This window comes from Belonocnema kinseyi, chromosome 9 (genome assembly GCF_010883055.1).
Source record: "Belonocnema kinseyi isolate 2016_QV_RU_SX_M_011 chromosome 9, B_treatae_v1, whole genome shotgun sequence".
Lineage (NCBI taxonomy): Eukaryota > Metazoa > Arthropoda > Insecta > Hymenoptera > Cynipidae > Belonocnema > Belonocnema kinseyi.
The window spans coordinates 68,459,303-68,483,017 of NC_046665.1; the positions used below are offsets into that span (position 1 = coordinate 68,459,303).

Sequence of the window (23,715 nt, forward strand, 5' to 3'; positions counted from 1 at the left end):
ATCATACTGTTGAGCATAATGTAGAAAAATTTACATTTTGGAGAAAATCGAGTGCGAAGCACGAGATACGTGATGAGAATGTGTTCGTTAAAGCTGAAGGACCTTTGATTAAAGAAAATTCGCAATCACACAATTACAGTTGTCGATGCTTTGACCTTTAATTTGAAAAGTTCTATGAACAAATGTGGGAGAAATACTAAGGGAGAGCGCGAGGTAAATACTGATTTAGCGCGAAGCACCAGGTAAATATATTATTCAGCTCGAAGTATGAGAACCAACAATCGCGCGCGCTGGCGCGCTCAAACTTGCAAATTCATGTTTTTGTATAGAAAACTAATTTTCTTTGTTTGAAATTTCTTATGTATTTTTTGTTGTTGTTAAAAATGAAACGGTTAAGTTAAAAATTAACTTCATGTTGAAAATTGCACTATTTTGTTAAAAACTAATCTTTTTTACTGATGATTTAACCTTTCAATTTTTGGCTGAAAATTGATAATTTTTAGTTGAGTTTAAATAATGTTTGAAAATTCTTTTAGTGTTTTTTTTTTTAAGAAATCTTCTGGGTTGAAAATTTGTCTTCTTGGTTTGAAAATTGATCTCTTTTGGTAACAATTTCATCTTTTTCTTTTGAAATATTAACGATTTCTTGCTTAGAATTCATCTTTGTACGCAGCAAATTCATTTACATATGCCTTCTAAAAAATTCGTCCTTTGACTTGGAAATTTAAATTTTTGGTTGAAAAGGCAACTTTTTTTGTTTGAAGTTCATTTTTTCTTATTAAAATTGTTTACCATTTGGTTACATATTCATCGTTGTCGCTTGAAAATTCAACTATGTTGTTAAAAGTTTAAATATTCTGTTGAAAATTTAATTAATTGTTTGAAAATTCTTGTAGTTTGTTAAAAAGTCATCTATTTGGTTGAAACTTAAAGTGTTGTTGATCATTCGTATCATTCGTATATATTTTAACAGAAAATGCGTCCTTTTGAATTGAAACTTCATATGTCTTTATTGGAAAGTCGACTGTCTTCTAATAAATAAATAAAAGAATTTAACATTTATATAGTAAATAATGCTTTAATTACTTTACTAAAAGATTCTATGTTAAAAATATTTAAAGATTAAAATGCTAGTCCTCGAATATGATCAGGGGAAATGAAAAAATGCTTAGGAAAACATCAGAATATTTTGAAAATGAAGTTTTTTGGCCACCTGGTTTGATATGAAATAATGGGCGAAAATTATATTTTAAGAACAACTAAAAACTAAAACATAACAAGAATTTGTCAGCACTTTCGAAGCCTTTGTAATTCGCAGTGTTTAATTTTTATAATTAAGTCTTGCTTTATAAGATTCATTTTTCACCAGACTTGTCAGAATTGAGTTTTTTTCTATTTTTGATGCTGAAATATTTAAAATTGTAATTTGAAATTCCACACTTAGAAGGTTTTTTTCATTTTCTGATAGAATATCTTTCAAGGTGAAAAGTGAAAATATAGGATTTTCAGTATATGCCAATTAGTTGACAATTTCGCGTTGGTTCCGTGACTCTTTCAAATGAAACATTAATTTTCTAAACAGCTCGAAATGTTTATATTATCTGGATTGATTAAACAAGGTATCGACTTAATTTAAATCAATTTTTGTGTTTCGACTTTAAGATAACGAGAATCTAACGAACTAATTTGGATAAACCACCGTAAAATGTTTCTATTGTAATTTAAAAAATTATCAAAAATATCTTAAAAAAGAAAAGAATTGTTTCTTTGGAGAAAAAATAAAAAAAAAAGGAAAAAATGAGAAGGAAACCAACCAAATCCCCTTCCTTCTTTTTTCATTTTTTTTACTTTTATTATTATCAAATCACAACAGAATAACGTTTGTAAAAAATAATCACTAAGGTTTCGGCACTCAATAAGCACCCTTATCAAGGCATCGTGGTTTCGTTGCTGTTCCTGCCTGCTCAAATTTTACTTGTCTTAATAAGGGTGCTGTACGAGTGCCGGAACGTTGGTGATTATTTAAAAAAAATGTTTTTGTTGTAATTTGCTAATAAAAATAAACAAAAAAGAACAAATAAAATTACAATACGAACATTTTACGGTGCAGTTGTCCAAATTTGTTCTTTGGATTGTTGGTTTTATTTTCACGGATTCTGAACTTTAATTCTATAATGGACATAAGTGTGACATGTTTCTGCTTTGCACTTTAAAAGTCAAATTTCGAAATAAAAGTAATTTAATAATTTTATGTGACACAAAAGTTCCGAAAACATTGATAATTAATATCATAGCTAAGTATCCAAAATCTTTAGAATTAGCCCGCAATGGAGTTTGGTGAAATAAAATGGAATGATCCATTTTTTAATAATTGTACAAAATAGTGTAAATTATGAACAATTTTTTCAGAATATAAAAACGTTGAAGTCACTTTTATTCTAGTTGATGAAATGTCATGCTTGATATAATCAACTTTTTTAGATAATAACTATAATAAAAATCTAAGAAATATAATTTTTGGAGATCAAGCAATTTTAATTTGAACATATTTTAATGTTTAAATCTTTAATTGTATTTGTAATCAAAGGAGAGAAGAGATTATGTATCATTCTTATTTAAATTTTAGGATGGGTACTCAAATTTGGGCGAAAAATTTGTTTTAAGTTTTGTTTAATTTATCATTATATCGTCACTACAACATTTTTTCATAAAAGTAAAAAATTGATTTATTTCTTATCTTTTACTTTTCCTTGAATAAAGCGTACATAAATATATAGTATGTATATTATATCCAAAAAATGTCGAAATTACTTTCTTGGTATTTGCACAAGTGATATTTCGAAGGTTGAAATTGTCGAACATAAATCGTACCTTATAATAATTAATATTACAGACAGCATACAATTCCACATATTATTTCCTAATTGCTCCCAGATTGACCTTGGCTATTAAGGTATTTAACCAACTGAATCGTCGTTCGAAGAAGTGAATGCATCAAAATTAGAATGTTCAGAAACTGAAACAAAAATAAAAATGATAAAACTGTAAGAATGAAAAATAAGAGACGTGAACAAATGACACCAATCTCTAGATTAAAATATTCCTGGTCGAAATGAGCAATATCCGAAGCTAAAAAATCCACAGCTTCTTTAATAGTCTGCGGTGGTCGAACATCGAGTGATATTCGTATTGTCCTTTTTAAATCAAAGTGCTTTAGAAGATAAGAAATCACTTTTTCTTCGCTGGGAGCATCATCTAGAAATTTCGCCTCATTTACATACTTGTAAAAATATCCACTAAGCGACAACCCAGATTTTTCCTCGTACTTTCCATCCCTCAAATAATTTAGAAACGATTTTTGAATCTCTGAACTCCAATAAAAATCAAGCAAGGCCTCTTTCATTTCGTCATAGGTTCCATAGCCACGAATATTCAACCAATTCTGAGCATCCTCGACGAGTGATTGAATGAAATAATATTTCTTGGCGTGTGCATCTAACTTTTCCTCGGATGCTATGTGCTCGAAATTTTGAATAAAACTTTTTGGATGGGTTGAATTTAATCTTCCGGAGAATTTCAATGTATCGAAAGGATTGAATTTCTGGTAATGTGGAATTTCTTGAAGTGTATAATTGTTTTGAATGTTGATAAGTTCTGAAGATTTAGAATTACCAACAAAAAGTGAAGGAATGAACGAAAAAAATAAACCGAGGCTAACACCTATCATAAATATGACAACAAACTCATCGAGTGTTGCGATAGAAACTTCATTTTTACTTTTGCGAGAGGATTTTCTTGAGTTTTTAGAGACAGGAATAGATTTAATTTCTTCAAGAGCACAACTTTTCAAAGCTTCAATCTTTTTTAAAACATTTAAAGCTTCTTCGAGGGTTTTCACTGATTGAAGATCAAATGCAGTTTTTACTTCCTCGTTAAAATCAAAGTGTTGGAGAAGATCTGAAATCAGTTCTTCATTGGAGAAAGTTGTCTCCAAGAATTGTGCCCCATTGAAGTACTTTAAAAAATATTCTGACATCGACAACCCGCAATTTTTGTCGTATTTTCCTACTTCCAGATGTTCTAGAAAAGATTGTTCTTTACTTGGACTCCAGTAGAAGTTTAAAAAATCATTTTTCATCTCCTCGTAACTTCCGAATCGACAACAATTCTTTAGCCACAATTCAGCATCATCAACAAGTGACTCAATGAAATAATATTGCTTTTCGCTTTCGTTTAATTTATCCTCAATTGCTATTTTTTCAATAGTTTCGATGAAACTTATTGGATGTTGGGTATCATTGTGCCCGGAAAATTTAACTTTTTCGAAAGAAGTGAACACTTCAGAAGTTTTAACATTTTCTTGAGATGTGAATGTAGAAGCCAGGTCTTCGACTTGGTCATTTTTCAAATCTTTAAAATTGTGCATTGCTTCTCGAATTTTTTCTGTATAGTAATCCTCGGCGAAGTGGTCGTAATCGAGCTCCTCCAGGCTTTGATAGCTCTGAGACATCTTAAGGTGTGCAGAAGAAGACATCCCGTATAAGTATTCTCCAATTATGGCTAGAGAATCTGTAAATTAAAACAAGAAAATGTATCTTTGAATCTTTAAAACGAAAATATAAAAATGATAAATTAGTTTTAACCTAATTTAGAGGCGTCCACAATCATTATAGAACCATTCTAAATAGCACAAATTATTAGCGCCTGTAGCAACAGCTACAGGCAGGGAATTCAGGAAAATCGGGAAATTGAAAACTGGTCAGGAAATTTGCGATAAACTGAAGCTGAAGTTTTTGGTTGACCAAGAATCGAACTTTTGAAAACGGTGAAAGTGCGGAACGCTAGAGAATAACATACCCGGTAATAAGCGTAGAATAGAGAAAAATTAATATTTTCAGATTTCAACGCAAAAGTGAAGATTATTCTATTACTTTGAATGTGCGATTTTTCCATCTGTCTAAAATGCCACAATAAGAATAAGATACCTGCTAAACTTATTCACTTCTATTTACATAGCGACCGCCATACAGTTTTCTATTCTCCCAAAGAGAACGTGTTTTCAGTATATTTAATTCCTTCTAATTGTACCGGTAACACACCTCACAGATATTTTTTATTCCTCAGAAGTGGTCATATTTTAATTTAATTTAATTCCTTCTAATTAGTTCAGAAAATATCTGTAATAAATTGTTTTAATTCCTTCATGCGTTTTTCGAATTTATAAGTTATAAACAGATTTAATAATGAAAAATAGGTTAAATAAATGATTTCGTTAAATTTTACTAAGGCGATTGAGGATTTTCACTTTTTCTGTCTATGGCTTAATTTATTTGTTTAATATTTGAAAGTACATTTTTTAAACCAATACAAACTTTAAACAACCAAATTACATAATTTAGTGCTTTAAAGTTGTTGTTGGTTTAAAAAATGTACTTCCAAATGAAGTTGAGCTTCTCTTAGTATTTAGTCGAGAGGTTAATTTACTCCTGCAATCTGGTTTGCACTTTCTGCACTTTTCTCTCTACTTTTGCAGTCTCATGCAATCCTTTGAAATCGTTTACAATGCCTTGTAATCACCCGTTACGAGAAAAATATGATAGAAAATTCAGTATATATGTATAATTATTTTCGTATGCTGAATTTCTTATGATTTTTATGCGATTCTACAAAAAGCATTACAGAAAATCTTCATATGAGAATCAGTATAGATACAAAGAATGTTACAATATTGTACCCATGAATCATTTATTTATTTGAAGATTTCCATGAGAATTTCCACGGATTTTAAACGATTTCGTCATATTTCATCAAAAATCTCACGGCATTAAATTTTTCTAATCATTTCAAGGGACTTCAAAAGATTTTGAAAATTTCAAGGGATTTCAAAGAGCTTTATAGAACTTTGAAAGATTTCAAGATCTTTTCAGTTAACTTTGGAAAATAAATTAAATTTTCAGGATTTTCTAGCGACTCCAAAGAGTTCAACTGATTTTAAGGTGTGTCAAGGCATTCCACAAGATAAATTAATTTTATAGATTTAAAGGATTTTATTAAATCTCCAAGGATTTCAAGGAATTTCAAAGATTTTTTTAGAGATTTTTACGTTTTTCCTAGAGAACTGTTATCAGTAAGTTTAATTCAATGTACATTCTAGGGATTTCGAAGATTAAGATTGATAGGAACTCTAAATTTCCAAAGGTATGGTGAGTTTTCAAGAGATTCCAAAAGGTTTTCGTATGGATTTGAATCAAATTTTACAAGATTTTTAAGATATCAAGAGAATTCCTGACATTTTCACTGTGTAAACTCTATTTGCACAAAATCGCAATTTTTCTGTACTTCCATGAGATTATGGGTTATCTGTATCTAAATCGTTCCTTTGTAGTTTCTAAACCCTCGTATTTTGTTGAAAATTCAATAATTTTATTAAAGTCATTTTTTGGGAGTTGAAAGTTCATATTTTTTGATAGATATTGTATTTTTTTGGTTATAAATCACATTTATTTAGTTGAAAATTAATCGCTAAAAGTGGGACTAGTTTCTTAAAATTTTTTTTTTTTTTTTTTGATAAGTGATCATTTTAGTTGAAAAAAGGTTTCTTCTTTAAAATGAAACTATTTTGTTGAAACTTGTTTTTCGAACATTTTTTTTTAAAGTGAAAATTGAACTATTTCATATTTTGTTAAAATTGTATTTTCTTCGATAACAATTCACCTGCTGAGTTCAAAATTGAGGTTCAACATTTTTTTTATATAAAGTGATTTTTGTCACTGAAAATTGAAATATTTTGTTTTAAACAAAAAATGTATTTGTTTTAAGTGAAAATCCAACTATTTTGTTGAAAATTCGTCTTTTTGATTGAAAAGTAATCTGCTTGGTTGAAAATTGATCTTTTTAGAGAAAAATCTATATCTTCAGTTCAAAATCAGTTTTTTTACATTCTCATTCTAATGAGAAGTTTTATGTAAAATTTCACTTTGTCGGTTTTCATTAAATCTCCACGTATTGAGACCCACTGAGTCAGAAAAAACGATTTTTACGAAGTCGTTTGTCTGTCTGTAGACTATATTCTGTAGACACGATAACTTTCGAAAAATTGATCAGATTGGATTCTGCTTTGGCACACTTTTTTAATGCCTAAAAAGAAAGAAAAATTTCGGTAAACCAGCAATTTTCGATCAAAATTCAAAGAGTGAGCGCCTTTTCAAAATTTTTGAAACCACATTTGTTCGAGATTTCAAAATTCTATCAACGGTTATTCATAGTACTTAGGAATTCAAACAATTCATCCTCATGACTTTTTTCTGTCAAAAGAAAATTATCAGAGTTCGAGCATTTTCAAAATAAAAAAAAAAACTAAAATAAACATTTTAAGCCAAACAACGCATGATATGAAAAAAAGTGAAGAAAAGAAAAACGTTGATTTTTGAAAGTCCTAGAAGATTATCATAACAACTTTTTTAATTTGGTCGAAAAGTTGAAAATTCAAAATTTGTTCGTACCAAACATTTTTGAAACCAAATTATTTTAAGATTTCAAATTTCTATGTACGGTTATTCATAGTATTTAGAAACTTAAACAATTTATCCCTACGACTTTTTTCTATGAAAAGAAAATTATCAGAGTTAGAGCATTTTCAAAATCCAAAAAAACAAACTAAAATGAACATTTAAAGCCAAACAACGCATTATATGAAAAAAGTCAGAAGAAAAACGTGGATTTTTGAAATCCTACAAGATTATGATAAAAACTTTTTTATTTTGATCGAAATGTTGAAAATTTAAAATTTGATTGTACCAAAAATAATGACAACTCCAAAAATTCCATTTTTCGGCCAAACTAGTCAAGATACGAAAAAAATGAATACGCTAAAATTGCGCGCCCTGGAAAGACCTACAAATTTTTAATTAATCACTTTTCGATAGAGCGCGTAGTTTTTGTTTTTGGTCGTAAAAAACATTAAAAATTAAAAAATTAAAAAATTTTGGACTAACCACACAAGCTACATAAAAAAATGAGACATAACTTGTTTATCCAAAAAAGAGATATAATTTTTATAGGACACGTAGTTTTTGCTTTAGTCGTAAAAAATTAACATTCAAAAAAAAATTTTTTGAACAAACGACATAAGTACGAACTTGTAACAAATAAGATTAAAAATAAAAAAAAACAACAAATTGTTGGAAAAAGGACAGAAATGACGAAAGTGGACAAAGGATCCTATATAGGTACCTATATTATACCATTTGCAGGTGCACAATAATTTTCCTTTAATCGTAAAAAACAAGATTAAAATTAAAAAAGGTATAAAAACAAGGGAATAAGAATTAGTATGATTAAATTTGTATGCATATTATGAATTGTAATTATATAAATTGATTGAAATGAAACATGTTTCAGCGCAGCGTAGAATACAATTTAAAGCAAAATACGAAACAAATATTAAAATAATCATCATAATTACAATTTGTGCTTTATTTTGCAATATTCGAATCAGCAATCCGAGGCAGAGTTACATAAAAACTGTATTATATTGGAAAAGTGTTGTGTATAATGTAGAAAAGTTTACATTTTGGACAGAATCAAGTGAGAAGCACGAGATGCGTGATGATAATGTGTTGGTTAAAGCCAAAAGAGCTTTAACAAAACAAAGTTTACAATCACAAAATTACACTCGTGGATGTTTTCAGTTTTAATTTTAAAAGGTTTGGGCAAGAATGTGCGAAAATACAAAGATCGAGCGCGTAGCGCGAGATAAATACATCATCGAGCAGATTTTTTAAAATTGAAAACTGAATTTTTCAACTGAAAGTGTAACTGCTCTATTTCTTTTGTTGAAAATTTAACTGTTTGGTTAAAAATGTAACTATTTAGTTGAAAATTAATTTTTTTACTGAAAATTTAACTATTTTATTATAAGTTAAAAACTTATCTGTTAGGTGAAATTTAAACCATTTTGTTGCTTTTGTTGTTGAAAATTTTACTGTTTTTTTGTAGATAATTTTACAATTTTTTTTTGTAGAAAATTTACCTTTGGGGTTGAGGATTCAACTATTTCGTTACAAATTCTTTGTTTTCCGAATATTTACGATTTTAGACAAAAATTCTTTTACATATTTTGTTAAAAATCAATGTTCTTAACTGAAAATGTAACTATTCTATTCTTGCTACAAAATTTATCTTTTTAATTGACAACTCATCTTTTTTAGTTGAAAATCAACTTTTTTGTTGACTTTTTTTTTTTAAATTGGTCTATATTTGTTCACGATTCAACTGATTTGTTCGAAAATTGTATTTTTGGGTTCAATTAAACTGTTTTTCGTTAAAAATTGAACTATTTTATTACAACATTTTTTGTGGTTGAAAATTTAACAATTTTTTTTGAAGAAAATTTGGCTGTGAGGTTGAGGCTTCAACTATTTCGTTAGAAAATCTTTGTTTTCCGAATATTCACCTATTTAGATAGAAATTCTTTTTTTACATATTTTGTAAAAAATTAATGTTTTAAACTGAAAATGAAACTATTCTATTCTTGCTTGAAAATTGATCTTTTTAATTGAAAACTCATCTTTTTTAGCTGACAACCAACTATTTTGTTTACAGTTTCTTTTTTTGGTTTAAAAATTGGTCTATAGTTGTTAAGGGTTCAACTGATTTATTCGAAATTTGTATTTTTGGGTTTTATTAAAATGTTTTTGGTTGAAAATTGAACTATTTTGTTAGAAAATTATTTGCTGTTGAAAATTTTACTATTTTTTTGTAGAAAATTTACCTTTGGGTTTGAAAATTCAACTATTTCGTTAGCAATTCTTGGTTTTCCGAATATTCACCATTTTAGATAAAAATTGTTTTTTTTTTCGTGAAAATTGTTATTACGTATTTTGTTAAATTGTTTTTTCACATATTTTGTTAAAAATTCATGTTTTTAACTGAAAATGTAATTATTCTATTCCTGCTTGAAAATTTATTTTTGAAATTGAAAACTCATCTTTTTTAGTTGACAATCAACTTTTTTGTTGACATTTTCTTCTTTTGTTGTTTGAAAATTGGTCCATATTTGTTGAGGATTCAAGTGATTTGTTCGCAATTTGTATTTTTGTATTTAATTAAACTGTTTTTGTTTGAAAATTGAACTATTTTGTTACAACATTTTTTGTTGCTGAAAAGTTTACTATTTTTTTGTAAAAAATTTATCTTCGGGGTTGAGAATTCAGCTATTTCGTTAGAAGTTCCTTTTTCCGAATATTCACCATTTTAGATAAAAATTCTTTTTTTTTTTGTTTTCGTTAAAGATTTTTGTTACATAGTTTGTTAAAAATTAATGTTTTTACCTGACAATCTAACTATTCTATTCTTGTTTGAAAATTTATTTTTTAAATTGAAAACTCATCTTTTTTAGTTCAAAATCAACTTTTTTTTGTTGACATTTTCGTTTTTTGGTTTGAAAATTGGCTAAGAAAATGCCTTCTTCTTTTCTTAGCTGGACAAATTTTTTTTGTAATTGCATTCAGTTTATAATGCATATTTATAAAATGTTTTAGTTAAAAAAATTTTTATTGTAATCCGATTATTAAAAACTAAACAAAAATTAACTTTACAAGACGGTTCTGAATATGTTTAAAATTAACCAATGTACCAATTTAAACGTTAAAAACGAGCTCTGTCAATTCGAAAACCTTAGTATTTGAAGAAATGCGAGCATCCGATTGAAACTTTATAAAATATTTGTAATTATCAAAGAAATTAAATTTAGTAGATTAATAATTTAAACGTTTTTATTCAATTTCAAATCCTGTTCAAATATGGTTTCAGTCTAAAATATGCCATGGCCATCCCATTTCATTGGAACATTTTTAATTAAAAAAAAAAGGACATTTGTTCAATACTTATCAATATTTTACTGTTTACATAAAATGAACAATTATAAATCAAATATTCAAAACTAAAAAATTTGAAACTGATTTGTTTCAAATAAAAAGACTTTACTCGTTAAAATTGCAGCATGCTAAATTTAATCATTGAACGTTATAGTTTAAATTCGATCATTTATTTTAATTTATTTGTAATTGAAGTTATTGAATTTTGATGTACAAATAACAATAGCATCATTTTGGTTTTCAAACGGCTTGCAATAAAAATAATTAAGATTTAAAATCATTCAATTTGTACTGTTTCTGTCTGTTGATAAAAGTTAATAATTTGCAAATTTGTAGTTTAACTGCATTTAATTAACATATTTTTAATTGAATAGTGTTGATAGCTTCAATTTTATACATATCAATTGATGAGCGTTTCAGTGAAAAATTGTATAAGCTTTAATTTAGAAAGTTTGAAATTCAAAATTAATTTTTATTTTATTTTTAGTTCAGTTTTGATTGTATATATTCCAATAAAAAAGTTTTTAGCTATAGGGGTTCCAATCTGTTTAATTTCAAGAAAAATGAACCATTTTTAAATATTCTAAGTGACAAGAACTTCCTTCATTTAAAATGAAATTTGTTAATATTTTAGGTGAATGGATTCGTCTCCAATTTAAGGAGTCTTTTATAATTGATACATTCTTGCATCTGCTTCGAATATGTGAATACGAAAACTTTTGATAACGAAAACCCCAGTTTTTAAATCGATTTTATAGCAATGATAAAAAATCTAATGATTATCTTTAGAAGTTCTTGTGTCAGTTTTGAGATATTAGTGGTTCAATTATTTTTAAAACATTTGAAATTGTTATAAAAAACTTCCTCTGTGAGGAAGTAAATGGGGTCATGAACAAATTTTTACAATAATGTTGGTTGTAATTATAAATATTTATGAGCAAATACATTACTTAGAGCATTTTATGAAATAAATACTTCAAAATATTTGGATTTCCACCATTTTAACCAATTCATATATAGTCAAATCAAATCGGATATAAAACAAAAAGAATTAGACAATTTCTTTTTCCATTGAAGTGGCTTGGCCAAAAATTATATCATAAACTGTTGACATCATCTCCAAAAAGCCATGTACAGTTTTTTATTCAAAAAGAAAAATAGCGAGATAAATACATGTCTCATTTTAGAATACGTCGATATGGAAATATTGGTTTTTAATTTTGAAAAAATGCGTAACAGTATCAAAATATGCAACAGAGTTTAATTCTTTTTATTATTTATAATTTTCTTTATAATTAAATTCTGATAATTGGAATTCAAAATAAATTAAAAATCATTTAAGTTAAATTTTACATTGCAACTTGATTTCACTGGTCTCTGCATTATTTTGTGTATTTCTTTGTTACATACAGGTTACACTCGTAAAAAAAATCTCACTTAATTACGCAATATAAATTGTTTGTATGAGTTATAGAAGTTAAACGTACACAAAAAACAATATTTTATGTCAAATTTTGGAATTTATAGGTACTTTATAAAGGTTAAGCCTTTCAAGTTTCTTTTAGGTTACGTTTGTATTATAACCAACATGTAACCAGTATGCAACATAAATTTTGTTTTTGACCAGGGTTATATTATAGAATTTTCATATCCAAATTACTATGTTATAAAAAAAGGATTATTAGAAGTAAATATTTTATACATAAAGTCCTTCAACTTTTTTGGATTTTCTTAAATCAATCTTTGCCGTTTGATTTTCTTTCAATTTGCCTAATTGTCTCATATTAAATATTAATTAATTTTCTAAGGATATATAATTACAAAAAATATTTTACCTGATTTATATCATTTACGCCATCATGGATAAAATTGCTCCGAAATTTGCGAAATAGTCAACTAGACTATTGGACGTGCATACTATCCTGCGCGTCTTTCTGGTGCTCAACAAGAAATGTCAATTCCGATGAATTTCAGGCATAATAGGGCAGGTCAAGAAAGTTACACCTTTTTTTGAGCTGCACTCTGCAGGTATGAAGTGATGAACCGTACAGTCAGGGCCAACATGTTGTGGCGTTAAAATATTTTCAAATGTTCAAGTAAGTCATCAACTACTATTATATCAATTATTTAATATTTTTTATTATATTAAAATGTATTTGCTTTAAATTTAGTTTTATTATTTTTCTAGCAATCGAGAAAAAATACACATGAGCACTTTTTAACATTTTTCGAAATAATGTACCTCTAATAATTGATTTAAACAATCATGAAAGGTTGCAATACATATCTAACCAACATTTACCAAAAAACTTTTTGAAAAAATATGGGTTTATTGCAAATAAAATGCTTAAAAACAAAATTCATATTTAGCTAAAAGAATTTTTTTAATACCTTTGTTTAGTACACTAATTAAAACAAACGAAATTAAATTAAATTTTTAATTACAATTTTAAGGCGTAGTAATAATTTTTTTTTAATAGGTTAGCTTTGATATTTCTTAAAATTATTATTATTTAATGAAGAAGAATAATATATTTTCTTTTTTGTCGGATTTTTAGCAAAAAATATCTCTATCGTATTTGTCTTATCGCGATCTGCAACTTTGATTTTCTCGGAACGCAATTTTTTTCGATCAAGGTTTTTTCGTTATTATTTAGTATCTCCATATCTCGGGAGTAATTTGTTAATGTTGTCATAAAATTAAAAATTCCTTTTTTAATAACAATCCAAAGCCAATTTTTAAAAAATTAAATTTTTATCTGAAAATTCTCGGTTTTATTTAACGGAAAATTTATATGGGGATGGAATTTCGTTTTCATTTTTCTCATAAATTCACAATGAATTTGGTTAAATAATGGTCTTCCGGTAGAGGTATTGAGATGACATTTTTTTTGGTATTGTCCTCAATAAAATACCAGTACTTGTGAAATAAAATCAAAGAACCGTGTATTCAGAGGTAAATTAGAATTGTTTTAATTTGAACCAATTTTCATGATTCAATAAATTATTTAAAATGTCAGTTTTCCGGTAGGGGTATTATGATGAAATTTTTTTTGGTGTTGCCCAACAAAAAGAACAATTAATTTATGAAACAATTTAAATAATTTCAGATAGAAAGCATTTGCAAATGAAAAATTGTAAAGTTGAATTTCAGGAATAATTTAAGATTGAAATTTTTTATTTTGGACCCAAAAGTTTCCATTTTCGGAGAAAGGAAATTCGTAATTTTGTTTTCGAAATTCGAATATTAACACGTACCACCGGGCACTTCAAAATCCCGTTTAATTAACATGGGCTAATTTTGAATTTTCGACAAATTGAACTCATGGTCCAGGGTTTCATTGAAATGTGCCAAACTTTTTAGGGATTGAAGAGGAGTGTACGAAATAAAACCATACTAATAGCTTTTATTTCCAATCCACCATCACCCTCCCTGCAACGCCCCAAAAATGACCCAAAAAAAAAAAAATTACATTTTTACGTATTATTGTTACTTTTAAGCAATTTCCGTCGTCTTTTTCATACAAATAATTACTATTGGGCAATTTTAATATTTACAATGACTTTTTAAACCATTTTCAATTGTTTAAACAAATGTAAATTATTTTAAAAATTATTGATTACCAAAAAATGTAAAAAATAATCGTATTTTCTGATTTAAATGTAATATTTTGTCATTGCTTGGAGCAGTAAATTTGTCTAAAAACGTTATGTAATTATTAAAACATTTATTTATTGTTTATTTTCAAAAATTCTAAAAATTGAACCAGAGATGCCAACTTTTTTTCAAATTGGTATCCTATGCTACTTTTTGCTGAATAATTTCCTAATTTTTATACATTTATTCTAATGTTTAACAAATTTCCATCTGTTAAAACAATTTTTATCTGCCCAAGCAGTTATTTTTCGATAACTGAAACAATTAACTAAAATAGAACATATACAATTAATAGCGATTTTTAATGTATTTTTGGGAAAGTAATTATTTAAACAAATTATATTTGTTTAAACAATTAAAAAGTGATTAATGTATTCTTTCTATACATTATACAGTCAAAAACATAATTGTATGTGTTTATTATTTTCATTTTTTTAGTTATCGAAAAAAACTGCTTGTGCAAATAAATATTGTTTAAACAAATAGAAATTTATGAAAAATTAAAAGAAATGCATCAAAATTATGTAAATATCAACAAAACGTAGCATAGCACAAAATGTTTTATAAAAATGTTCTACTTCAAACAATGACAAACGATTACATTTCAATCAGAAAATACGATTATTATTTACATTTTTTGGGAAGTAGACAATAAATAATTTTTAAAATAATTACATGTTTTATAAAAATTTACTACTTCAAACAATGACAAACAATTACATTTCAATCAGAAAATACGATTATTATTTACATTTTTTGGGAATAAATAATTGTTTAAATAATTTACATTTATTTTAACAATTGAAAATTGCTTACAAAGTCATGGGAAATATTCAAATTGATCATTAGTAATTATTTGACGAAAAAGGCGACGGAAATATATGTATTCGTTCAGCATTTATTTGAATTAATAAAAAATTCATATTCTTTGCATTTAACTTGAAATTTTTAATCTATCAAATAAAAATACATTTTTCTGTATGAATATTTTAACATCTGAAGGCCTACAATTTTTTATATTTAAGTTTATACAACCAAAGTATTCGAATCCTTTGAAATTTCAAGATAATAACGTTGATTGCGGATTCCTTTGTAATACAAAACACGCAATTTCGAATGCTTTTAAATCATTCAGGTTTGGAGCAATCATAAAACCTTCAAAAATTTTTAAACAAAAAAAATTATCATTCCGTATGTCTATGTGATTCACAAGAATCAACTTGCGCCCTGAAATTTTAGAATCTCTGAACATGCATAGAACAGGATGTTCTCACAGAAAGATAACCCTGGATTTTAATTAGGTCGAAAGTACAACGAAAAAAAAAACTTAGGAAATTAGGTCCTCGCTAAACGAAATCAATCTCCTTATAATGGTATATATTTTAAACCCCTAGCCAGTAAAAATAAATTAATACAGTCAACATGAACATTGATTTTTCCAACTATTTTTGAATTAATTTTCATTCAAAAACACGTTGCATGAGGATATTATTTTAAAATATTACATGAGATATTTTCCCCAAAATGTAAGATTTTAAGATTCCAAAATTAATGTTTAGTACTCTGATTTCCAAATTGTTTTGAAACAAATGAAATTTCTCTTATCCTTAAGAATAATTTCTATTTTTGTCGAGAAACATCCTTTTGACACAAGAGAAAATTTCTCTGAGTGCTTGAATTTTAAACTTTTATAATGGAAGCTTAAAATTGCTGTTCTAAATCCAATAATTTAAAACTTAAAGATTCATAAGTAGATGAAAGTGAAAAATTGGAAACCTATGATTTTGAAGTTAGCTACTTAAAATGACAAAATGTTTAATGAAATTTGTGACTTTTTAAAAGGTATAACGTTGCTGCTAGATTTTCTAATTACAAAAAAACTTTGCATTTGGAGATATGGCAGCACATGTATGAAATAAAACACAATTTTAAGAAATATATGATTTATTTTCTATTAACAATATTTGCTATTTTCGCTACTTAAATAAATGTATCGATATTTAATTTATTAATAGGTATTTCTCCTAATATCAATTCGAACTGAATATAGTTGCTTAAATATTATACAAAAATAGGCATTTCTCTATTGTAATAAACATTTTTCGAAAACTTAATCGTGATCCAAAGAAGTTGAATTAGACACTAAATCGAAATTTAATTAACCATCCGTTTCATAATATTCTAATATCTACTATAATCCATTTTCTGAATAATTTATCATTTCATCGAACTGAAAATTTCTAAATTTCTAAACTATATTTTCAATACACTAAATTCGATTTATATTTGGCCACTATCATCGATTTCGTTATCATAAAGTAAAAATTAAACAGTAGATAATGAAACCAACATAATTAGAAAATTAAAATACATATTCCGTAGACACGACATTCCAAGTAGATATTTGTTTGTAAAATAAACAGAAATGTTAAAATACGCTAGTGATGAACATGACCGTCAGAGAGATATTAATTATGCCGAGTGTAATCACAGTTTTCAGACAGATATCGAAAAAATAACAAAAAATCGGTATATTTGCTAAAGTAAGCACCACGTATTCAGCAATAATAACGCAAAGTGCAACGCTCAGGCCGATCATGATATTAAATCTGTATTTATAGAAAAAAGAGTTATCGAAAGTTTCTGCATTTGCTAAAATATCCAAAGCTTCTTCGAGGGTCTTCACTGGCCGAACTTTAAGTGCAATTCGTACTTTCAACTTGAAATGAAAGTGATTCAGAAGATAAGAAATTACTTTTTCCTCGCTGGGGGCATTTTTCAGAAATTTCGCTTCATTAACATACTTGAAAAAATATTTATTCAGCGACAATCCAGATTCTTCGTCATACTTCCCATTTATTAAATAATCTAGGAACGATTTCTGAATTTCTGGACTCCAATAAAATTCAAGAAAGGTATCTTTAATTTCCTCATAAGTTCCATAACCACGAACATTTAACCAATCCTGAGCATCCTCGACGAGTGATTGAATGAAATAATATTTCTTGGCGTTCAAATCCAAATTTTCTTCCGCTGCAATGTGCTCGAAATTTTGAATGAAACTTTTTGGATGGATTAAATTTTGTCTTCCGGAGAATTTCAAAGCTTCGAAAGGGTTGAATTTTTGGAAGTATGGAATTTCGGTGTATGTACTATTATTCTTATTGATGATATACTCAATTGTCTGATTATCCTCAGTAGAAATATCATCAGGAAAAAAAACCCTGATAATAATACATTCTGTATATAAAGCGATTAAAAATGTCAGGATAATAACGGGGAATGTTAATTCGCCTCGCCGTATTCTATCTAAATGTGGTATTAACGAAAACATATTTTTTCGTTTTTTGTAAGATTTTGATTTTCTTGACTTTTTGGGAATTGGAGCTTCAACCTTCCTTAAAACATCCAAAGCTTCTTCAAGGGTTTTCACTGATTGAAGTTGAAGTGCAGTTTCTACTTCCTCGTTAAAATCAAAATGTTGGAGAAGATCTGAAATCAGTTCTTCATTGGAGAAAGTTGTCTCCAAGAATTTTGCTATATTGAAGTACTTTAAAAAATATTCTTTCATTGACAACCCGCAGTTTTTGTCGTATTTTCCTACATCCAGATGATCTAGAAAAGATTGTTCCTTATTTGGACTCCAGTAGAAGTTTAAAAAATCATTTTTAATCTCCTCGTAACTTTCGAATTGACGATTTTTTAACCATATTTCAGCATCATCAACAAGTGATTCAATGAAATAACATTGCTTTTCGCTTTCATTCAGATTAGCCTCAACTGCTATTTTTTCGAATGTTTCAATGAAACATTTTGGATGTTGGATATCACTTTGGCCGGAAAATTTAACATTTTTGAAAGGATTGAGTTTCTTCGAGAGTTCATTATTTTCTTTGGGTTGGGGAGTAGGGGCAATTTCTTCTACTTGGTCGTTTTTCAAATTGTCAAAATTTAGGATCGCTTCTTGAATTCTGACTGTATAACAGACCTCCTCCTTACTTTTGGCGGTCCCGGACATCCTGCTCGATTAAGAAGGAAGAATTGTATGTGCCCTCTAATTGTAAGGCAATCTGAAAATTAAAATAGTAAGATATATTTTACTATATTTTAATAAATCTTACGTACTTTTACGTAATTTAAGTTAAGCTTTAAAAATAATATTATTTTGCGGACAAAATTATCGCTATTCTACTTATTATCTAAGAACACAAGTCATAAATTCTTTTTCTCTCTTTAAAAAATATTAGGTTTGTTTTTATGAAACACTTGTATTTTTGAAAAAGTTATAATAATCACTATTGTTGTATGTTTTTTTTTAATTTTCTAGAATTTTGTAAATCTTAATTTTCAAATGAGGAATTTCACTTCAAAAATTTATTTCTACATGAAAACATTTAGATTATAAATGATCTTTTATTAATAAAGGCTGCAAATTTGTTCTTAACTTTTTCGCCAAATGTTTTAAAAATGACAAAATGATTTTATTTAAAAACTCATTGATCATGTTAAATTGTTTTAGGAAAAACTCAAATATTTTTTAAAAAATATTTAGAAGTTAAAAAAAATGAGAAAAAATTGGAAAAGATTAAAAAAACCGAACACGTAATTAAGAGTTTTAAAGATTTCAAAATAAAAATATGAAGTCCTTCAAAGATTTTGAAAGATTTTAAGATCATAAAAAAATTCTGAAGATTCTTAGGATTATTAAAAGTGATTCTTTATTCTGAAAATATTATTTTAAGAAAATATTTAAAAGGATATTTAAATATATCAAGATTTCCAAAATCGTCAAAGACGAATCTGGAAGATTTTAACACAAATTTTGGAATACTTTGAGTCACTTTAAAAGATATTTAGGAATTGTAGACATTTTTAAGAGATTAAAAATACATATTTGAAAACTTTGAAAGATTTCCTAAAACTTAGAAAATATTTAAAAATTATGAATCTTCAACCAAAGAAGTGAATAATTTGGAAGAAAGTAGTTTCAATTTCACCTCGAAGTAATTAAATTTTCAACTAAAAAACATGAATTCTCAACGAAAAGTGTGAAAGTTGATATTTCAACCAAAAATCTTTTGGTACAAATTTCATCTTTTTTTTATTAAGATTGCAATTGTTTGCTTTAAAATTAAAATCATTTTTATTTCGAGGTAAAATGAAGACTATTTTCTTAAAAATCATTCACTTCTTTGGTTAAAGATTAAAATTTTAGGTAAAAATACACCTCTTTGTTTAAAAATGTAATTATTTAGTTAAAAATTTGTCTTTTTGACAGAAAAGTAATCTTTTTGGTTAAAAATTCATCTTTTAGGTTGTAGATTCAATTATGTTGTTAAAATTTCGTTTGTTATATTTTCATAACGTATGTAATTTATGTTTAAGAAAGTATAAGAATTTTCAGAAATTTCACCATTATGTCTCTCTACGTCCGGTCGTCCGCCCGTAAAGACGAGAACTCTGGAAAAATGAACAGATAAAATCGCGCTTTGAAACACTTTTTTTAGATCCTAAAATAAAGAACGAATTTGTTAGCAGCCATTTTTGATAGAAATTCAGAATTGAAAGCATTCTCATAATTCTTTATATCACTTTTTTCATTAATTGAAATTTTAAGCTAAACAACGCAGAATATTAAAAAAGGCAAGAAAAGAAAAACGTTGCAAGTTTTTGTTTTATTCGCAAAAAACAATAATAAAAAATAAATTAAATCTTTGAGCAAACGGCACAAGCTTATTAATTATTGCATCCTCATAATTTATGATTGAGAAAGTATTAGAATTGTCTGAAATTTGACACCAAATTTTTTCAGCGGATCTCCACAAGTTCGTTATCCAAAAATCGAATATTCCGTTTTTATGCCAATCGACGGCAGATTCGTGAAAGAAGATTAAAAGAAGAGATGAAGCTCTTCAAAATATTAAAAAATTTTATTTAAATCATTTTTCGATATGCCTTTTTTGTTTTTGTTTTCTGCATCCAAAATGAATAAGTCGAAAATTCTAATTTGAAGCCATACTACGGAAGACAAGAAAAAACTTTTTTAAAAAGAACTTTAGCTTTCTAAAAGACCTATCATTTTCCTCTCAACCATTTTTTGTAAGACTTGATATTTTGTTTTTTTTCTGAAAATACTACGAAAAAATAGAAAATTCAAATTATGAGTCAAACGACGTCAAATACGAGAAAGAGTTTTCAAGAATAGCTTTCAAAAAGGCCCAACAATTTTTTTTTTTTAACGATTTTTATATAGTTCTTTTCATTTAGGTTTTATTTATTAAAAATACCATAGGAAAATGCAAAATTCAAATTTTGAACAAAACGGCGCAAAATAAGAGAACAAGTCTCAAAGAGAAATGATAGCTTTTAAAAAGTTCTACAAAATTTCTTTTAACCATTTTTAAATTGGACTTGTCATTTTGGTTTAATTTATCGAATGTACAATGAAAAAAAACGAAAATTCAAATTTTGAGCCAATAAACGACGCAAAATATGGGAAGTTTTTGGAGTAAATTCAGGGTTTAAAAATTCCTACAACATTTATTTGTCTCATTTTTTGACCGAACTCTTTGTTTTTAATTTATTTGTTAAAATTTATATGAAAAAATCGAAAATTCCAATATTTCGCAAAAAGATCCGAAATAAGTAAAAAAAATCTAAAACAAGATTTGTACAATGTTTTGTTTCATCCATAAAAAATAATATGAAAACAAAAATCTTATTCTTAGCATAAAAGCATATAGAGCTTTGAGCAACTTAAACTTCAACTATAATTAATTACGTCGCAAATTCAGAATATGAAGACGGATATAAATACTGGGATATAAAAAGAGATGTTTTCAATAAAGTTTCATTGAAGCATTCCACGTGCAAATAATAAATATCCGAGCAGCCGCGCGATGAATATGTTCTAGCGTGGATATGTTGAATTAACCAGATTTTCTGGTTAAATCAACCAGACTAATTTAACCAGACTTCTAATTCATTTAATCAGATTCTGGTTACTCTATTATTAGGAAAAATAGTAAGGGCATATTTAACCAGCATTCTGGTTGATTTAACCATGCGTTTTTTTGAGTGTAGAACATTTTGGCAGAAAATTAACTTTTTTATTCCAAATTCATATTTTCGGGTTAAAAAATTAAACTGTTTTGTAGAAAATTCGCCTCTGTTTAAAAATATTTAATTTTTTTTTATTTAAAAATACAGCCGGTTTGGAAATTAATCTTTTTTTTGTTGAGAATTCAACTATTTTATTGAAAAAAATCGAATAAATAAGTAGTTATTCAAAATTTTTGTTTTCTATTAAAAATGATGTTTTTCTTCAAGTGGAAAAACTATGCGCGCGCGACTGATAGATAATAGTTACAAAAAAGTGGTTTACGTAAATTTCTCGAAAATCTCACACTTCTTTAACCGATTAAAATTATTTGTCCTGGAAAAAATCAGACCTCTGAAAAATAGTTTTTCTATGATTTTAAGAATGTGAATAATATTACTGTTGATGTTTTTTCAAATAAAAAATATTGTTTTTAATTAATTTTTTTTTAAATTTCATTAAATTCAACTTCATTAAATCAACTTTAGAGTTGTAGGGAATATTTTCGCCGAAATAATAAGGTATTATTAATTAAGATTCAACAATTTTTTAACAGATCATCTTAAATTCTTCAAATCATAGAAAACTTTTCTTCCAGATTCCTGATTATGAGATTTCAAAGGATCTAAAGCGTATTCAGTGGATTTCAAAATATTCCGAGGCATATCACAAAACTTTTAAATAAAGGTTTCAATGGATTTTAAATATTGTTTATTTTGAAAGATTTTAAGAATTCTCGTATTATTTCAAAATATTCCAAGAGATTTCACAGCACTTCCAAAATGATGGAAACTACTAGCTTTACAATTTTTCAACAGATTTCACAGATTTTCTAAAGATTTCGAGCGTGGCAAAAATATTTCAAGAGATATCAGTTAATTTTAGTTGACCTAAATATATTCAAAGAAATTTTAGCGATTTTTTAAAAGCTTTCAATTGGTTTCAAAATATTCAAAGGCTCCAAGTGATTTCAAAAGATTTTGATGAATTCTAGAGAATCTAGAAACCCTAAAGTATTTTAAAAGATTTTAAGGGTTATCGAAGTAATTCAAAATGTTTTAAGGAAATTCGAGTTATTTTTAAAGATTTCGGCAAGTTTTACAAGATTTAAAATGATTTCTAAATATTTGAACAAATATTATATTTAAAAGTTTTTAAGGAAGCTCTAAGGATTTCAAATAATAGATTAATAATTTCAACAGGTTTATAAAAGTAAATGAGGCATTTAAAATAATATTAAAGAAAATGGGATATCGCGGGCTTTAAAAATTTATCAGTTGGCATATTTTAACTATTAAATCTTAAAATGAAAGTTTATAATTATTTAAAAATATGTATTTTTGACTCATTTAACATTTTTCAGTGAAAAATAACTTAGCACTTGAAATATGGAAATATTGTAGTCTAACTAATATTCTACTCTACAGGGAAGAAATGTCTGGTTGAATATTGCCTTACTATTTTTGCTGGTTAAATTAACCAGAAATTAGGATTGAAACCATCAAAATTCTAAACACTTTAACCAGAAAAAATAGTGAGGACGAATTTAACCAAAAGTTGTGTGTGAATGTAATATTTCAGATTGAAAGTTTCATAATCTTACAATTTCGAATTTAATTCGTTCCAACTTATTAAATTTTAAAATAGAAATCTTCACAGTTGGACGAGTTTAAATTCAAACCGTAAAAAAATTTTTTTTAATCAAATTGAAAGTATCGTAATTGGGAAATTTTGCATTCAAAATTTTGAAATTTGACAATATTCAGAATATTAACTAAATCAGGAAACCTAGGAAAATGACAGCGAATTTACTTTGTTCCTGGGATTTTTGAAACTTGTAAATTAGGCAATTTTGAATGAGTATGATTATAAATTCTGTAAACATTCTAATTATTGAATATGAAATTGCATAAATTTAATTGTAAACGCTTTAATTTAAATTTAAATGTTTTTATTTCTTAACTTTTAATAGTTCACTTCTAAATTAAAATGTTTCTAATTATTGAACAATTTTGACCCCCCCCCCCACCAAAATCTTTCCATTAAAAATTTTTTCATTTTACATTTTTTTTTATTTATAC

The 23,715-nt window shown here is 26.7% G+C and overlaps 2 protein-coding genes across 3 annotated transcripts in view; both read right to left on the bottom strand.

Moving 5' to 3' along the window:
• Positions 1–2,656: 2,656 nt before the first annotated feature.
• LOC117179871 lies at positions 2,657–12,905 on the bottom strand. Its single transcript, XM_033372042.1, has 2 exons — positions 12,713–12,905; positions 2,657–4,569 (listed from the first exon to the last, which is right to left on the bottom strand). The coding sequence occupies exon 2, from the start codon at positions 4,532–4,534 to the stop codon at positions 2,921–2,923; it is 1,614 nt and encodes a 537-aa protein (XP_033227933.1). The 5' UTR covers positions 4,535–4,569; positions 12,713–12,905; the 3' UTR covers positions 2,657–2,920.
• A 3,625-nt stretch (positions 12,906–16,530) lies between these two features.
• Positions 16,531–23,715, bottom strand: part of LOC117180294 (transcriptional regulator DEF1-like) — a 17,798-nt gene continuing 10,613 nt past the window's right edge. Inside the window, exons 4-5 of one of the 2 annotated variants that reach the window (XR_004468024.1) lie at positions 19,949–19,995; positions 16,531–18,605 (exon numbers count right to left, since the gene is read on the bottom strand). The gene's annotated coding sequence lies outside the window, so the exon portion shown is untranslated. The remainder of the gene's footprint in view (positions 18,606–19,948; positions 19,996–23,715) is intronic. The other variant, XR_004468023.1, reaches the window with a different exon arrangement.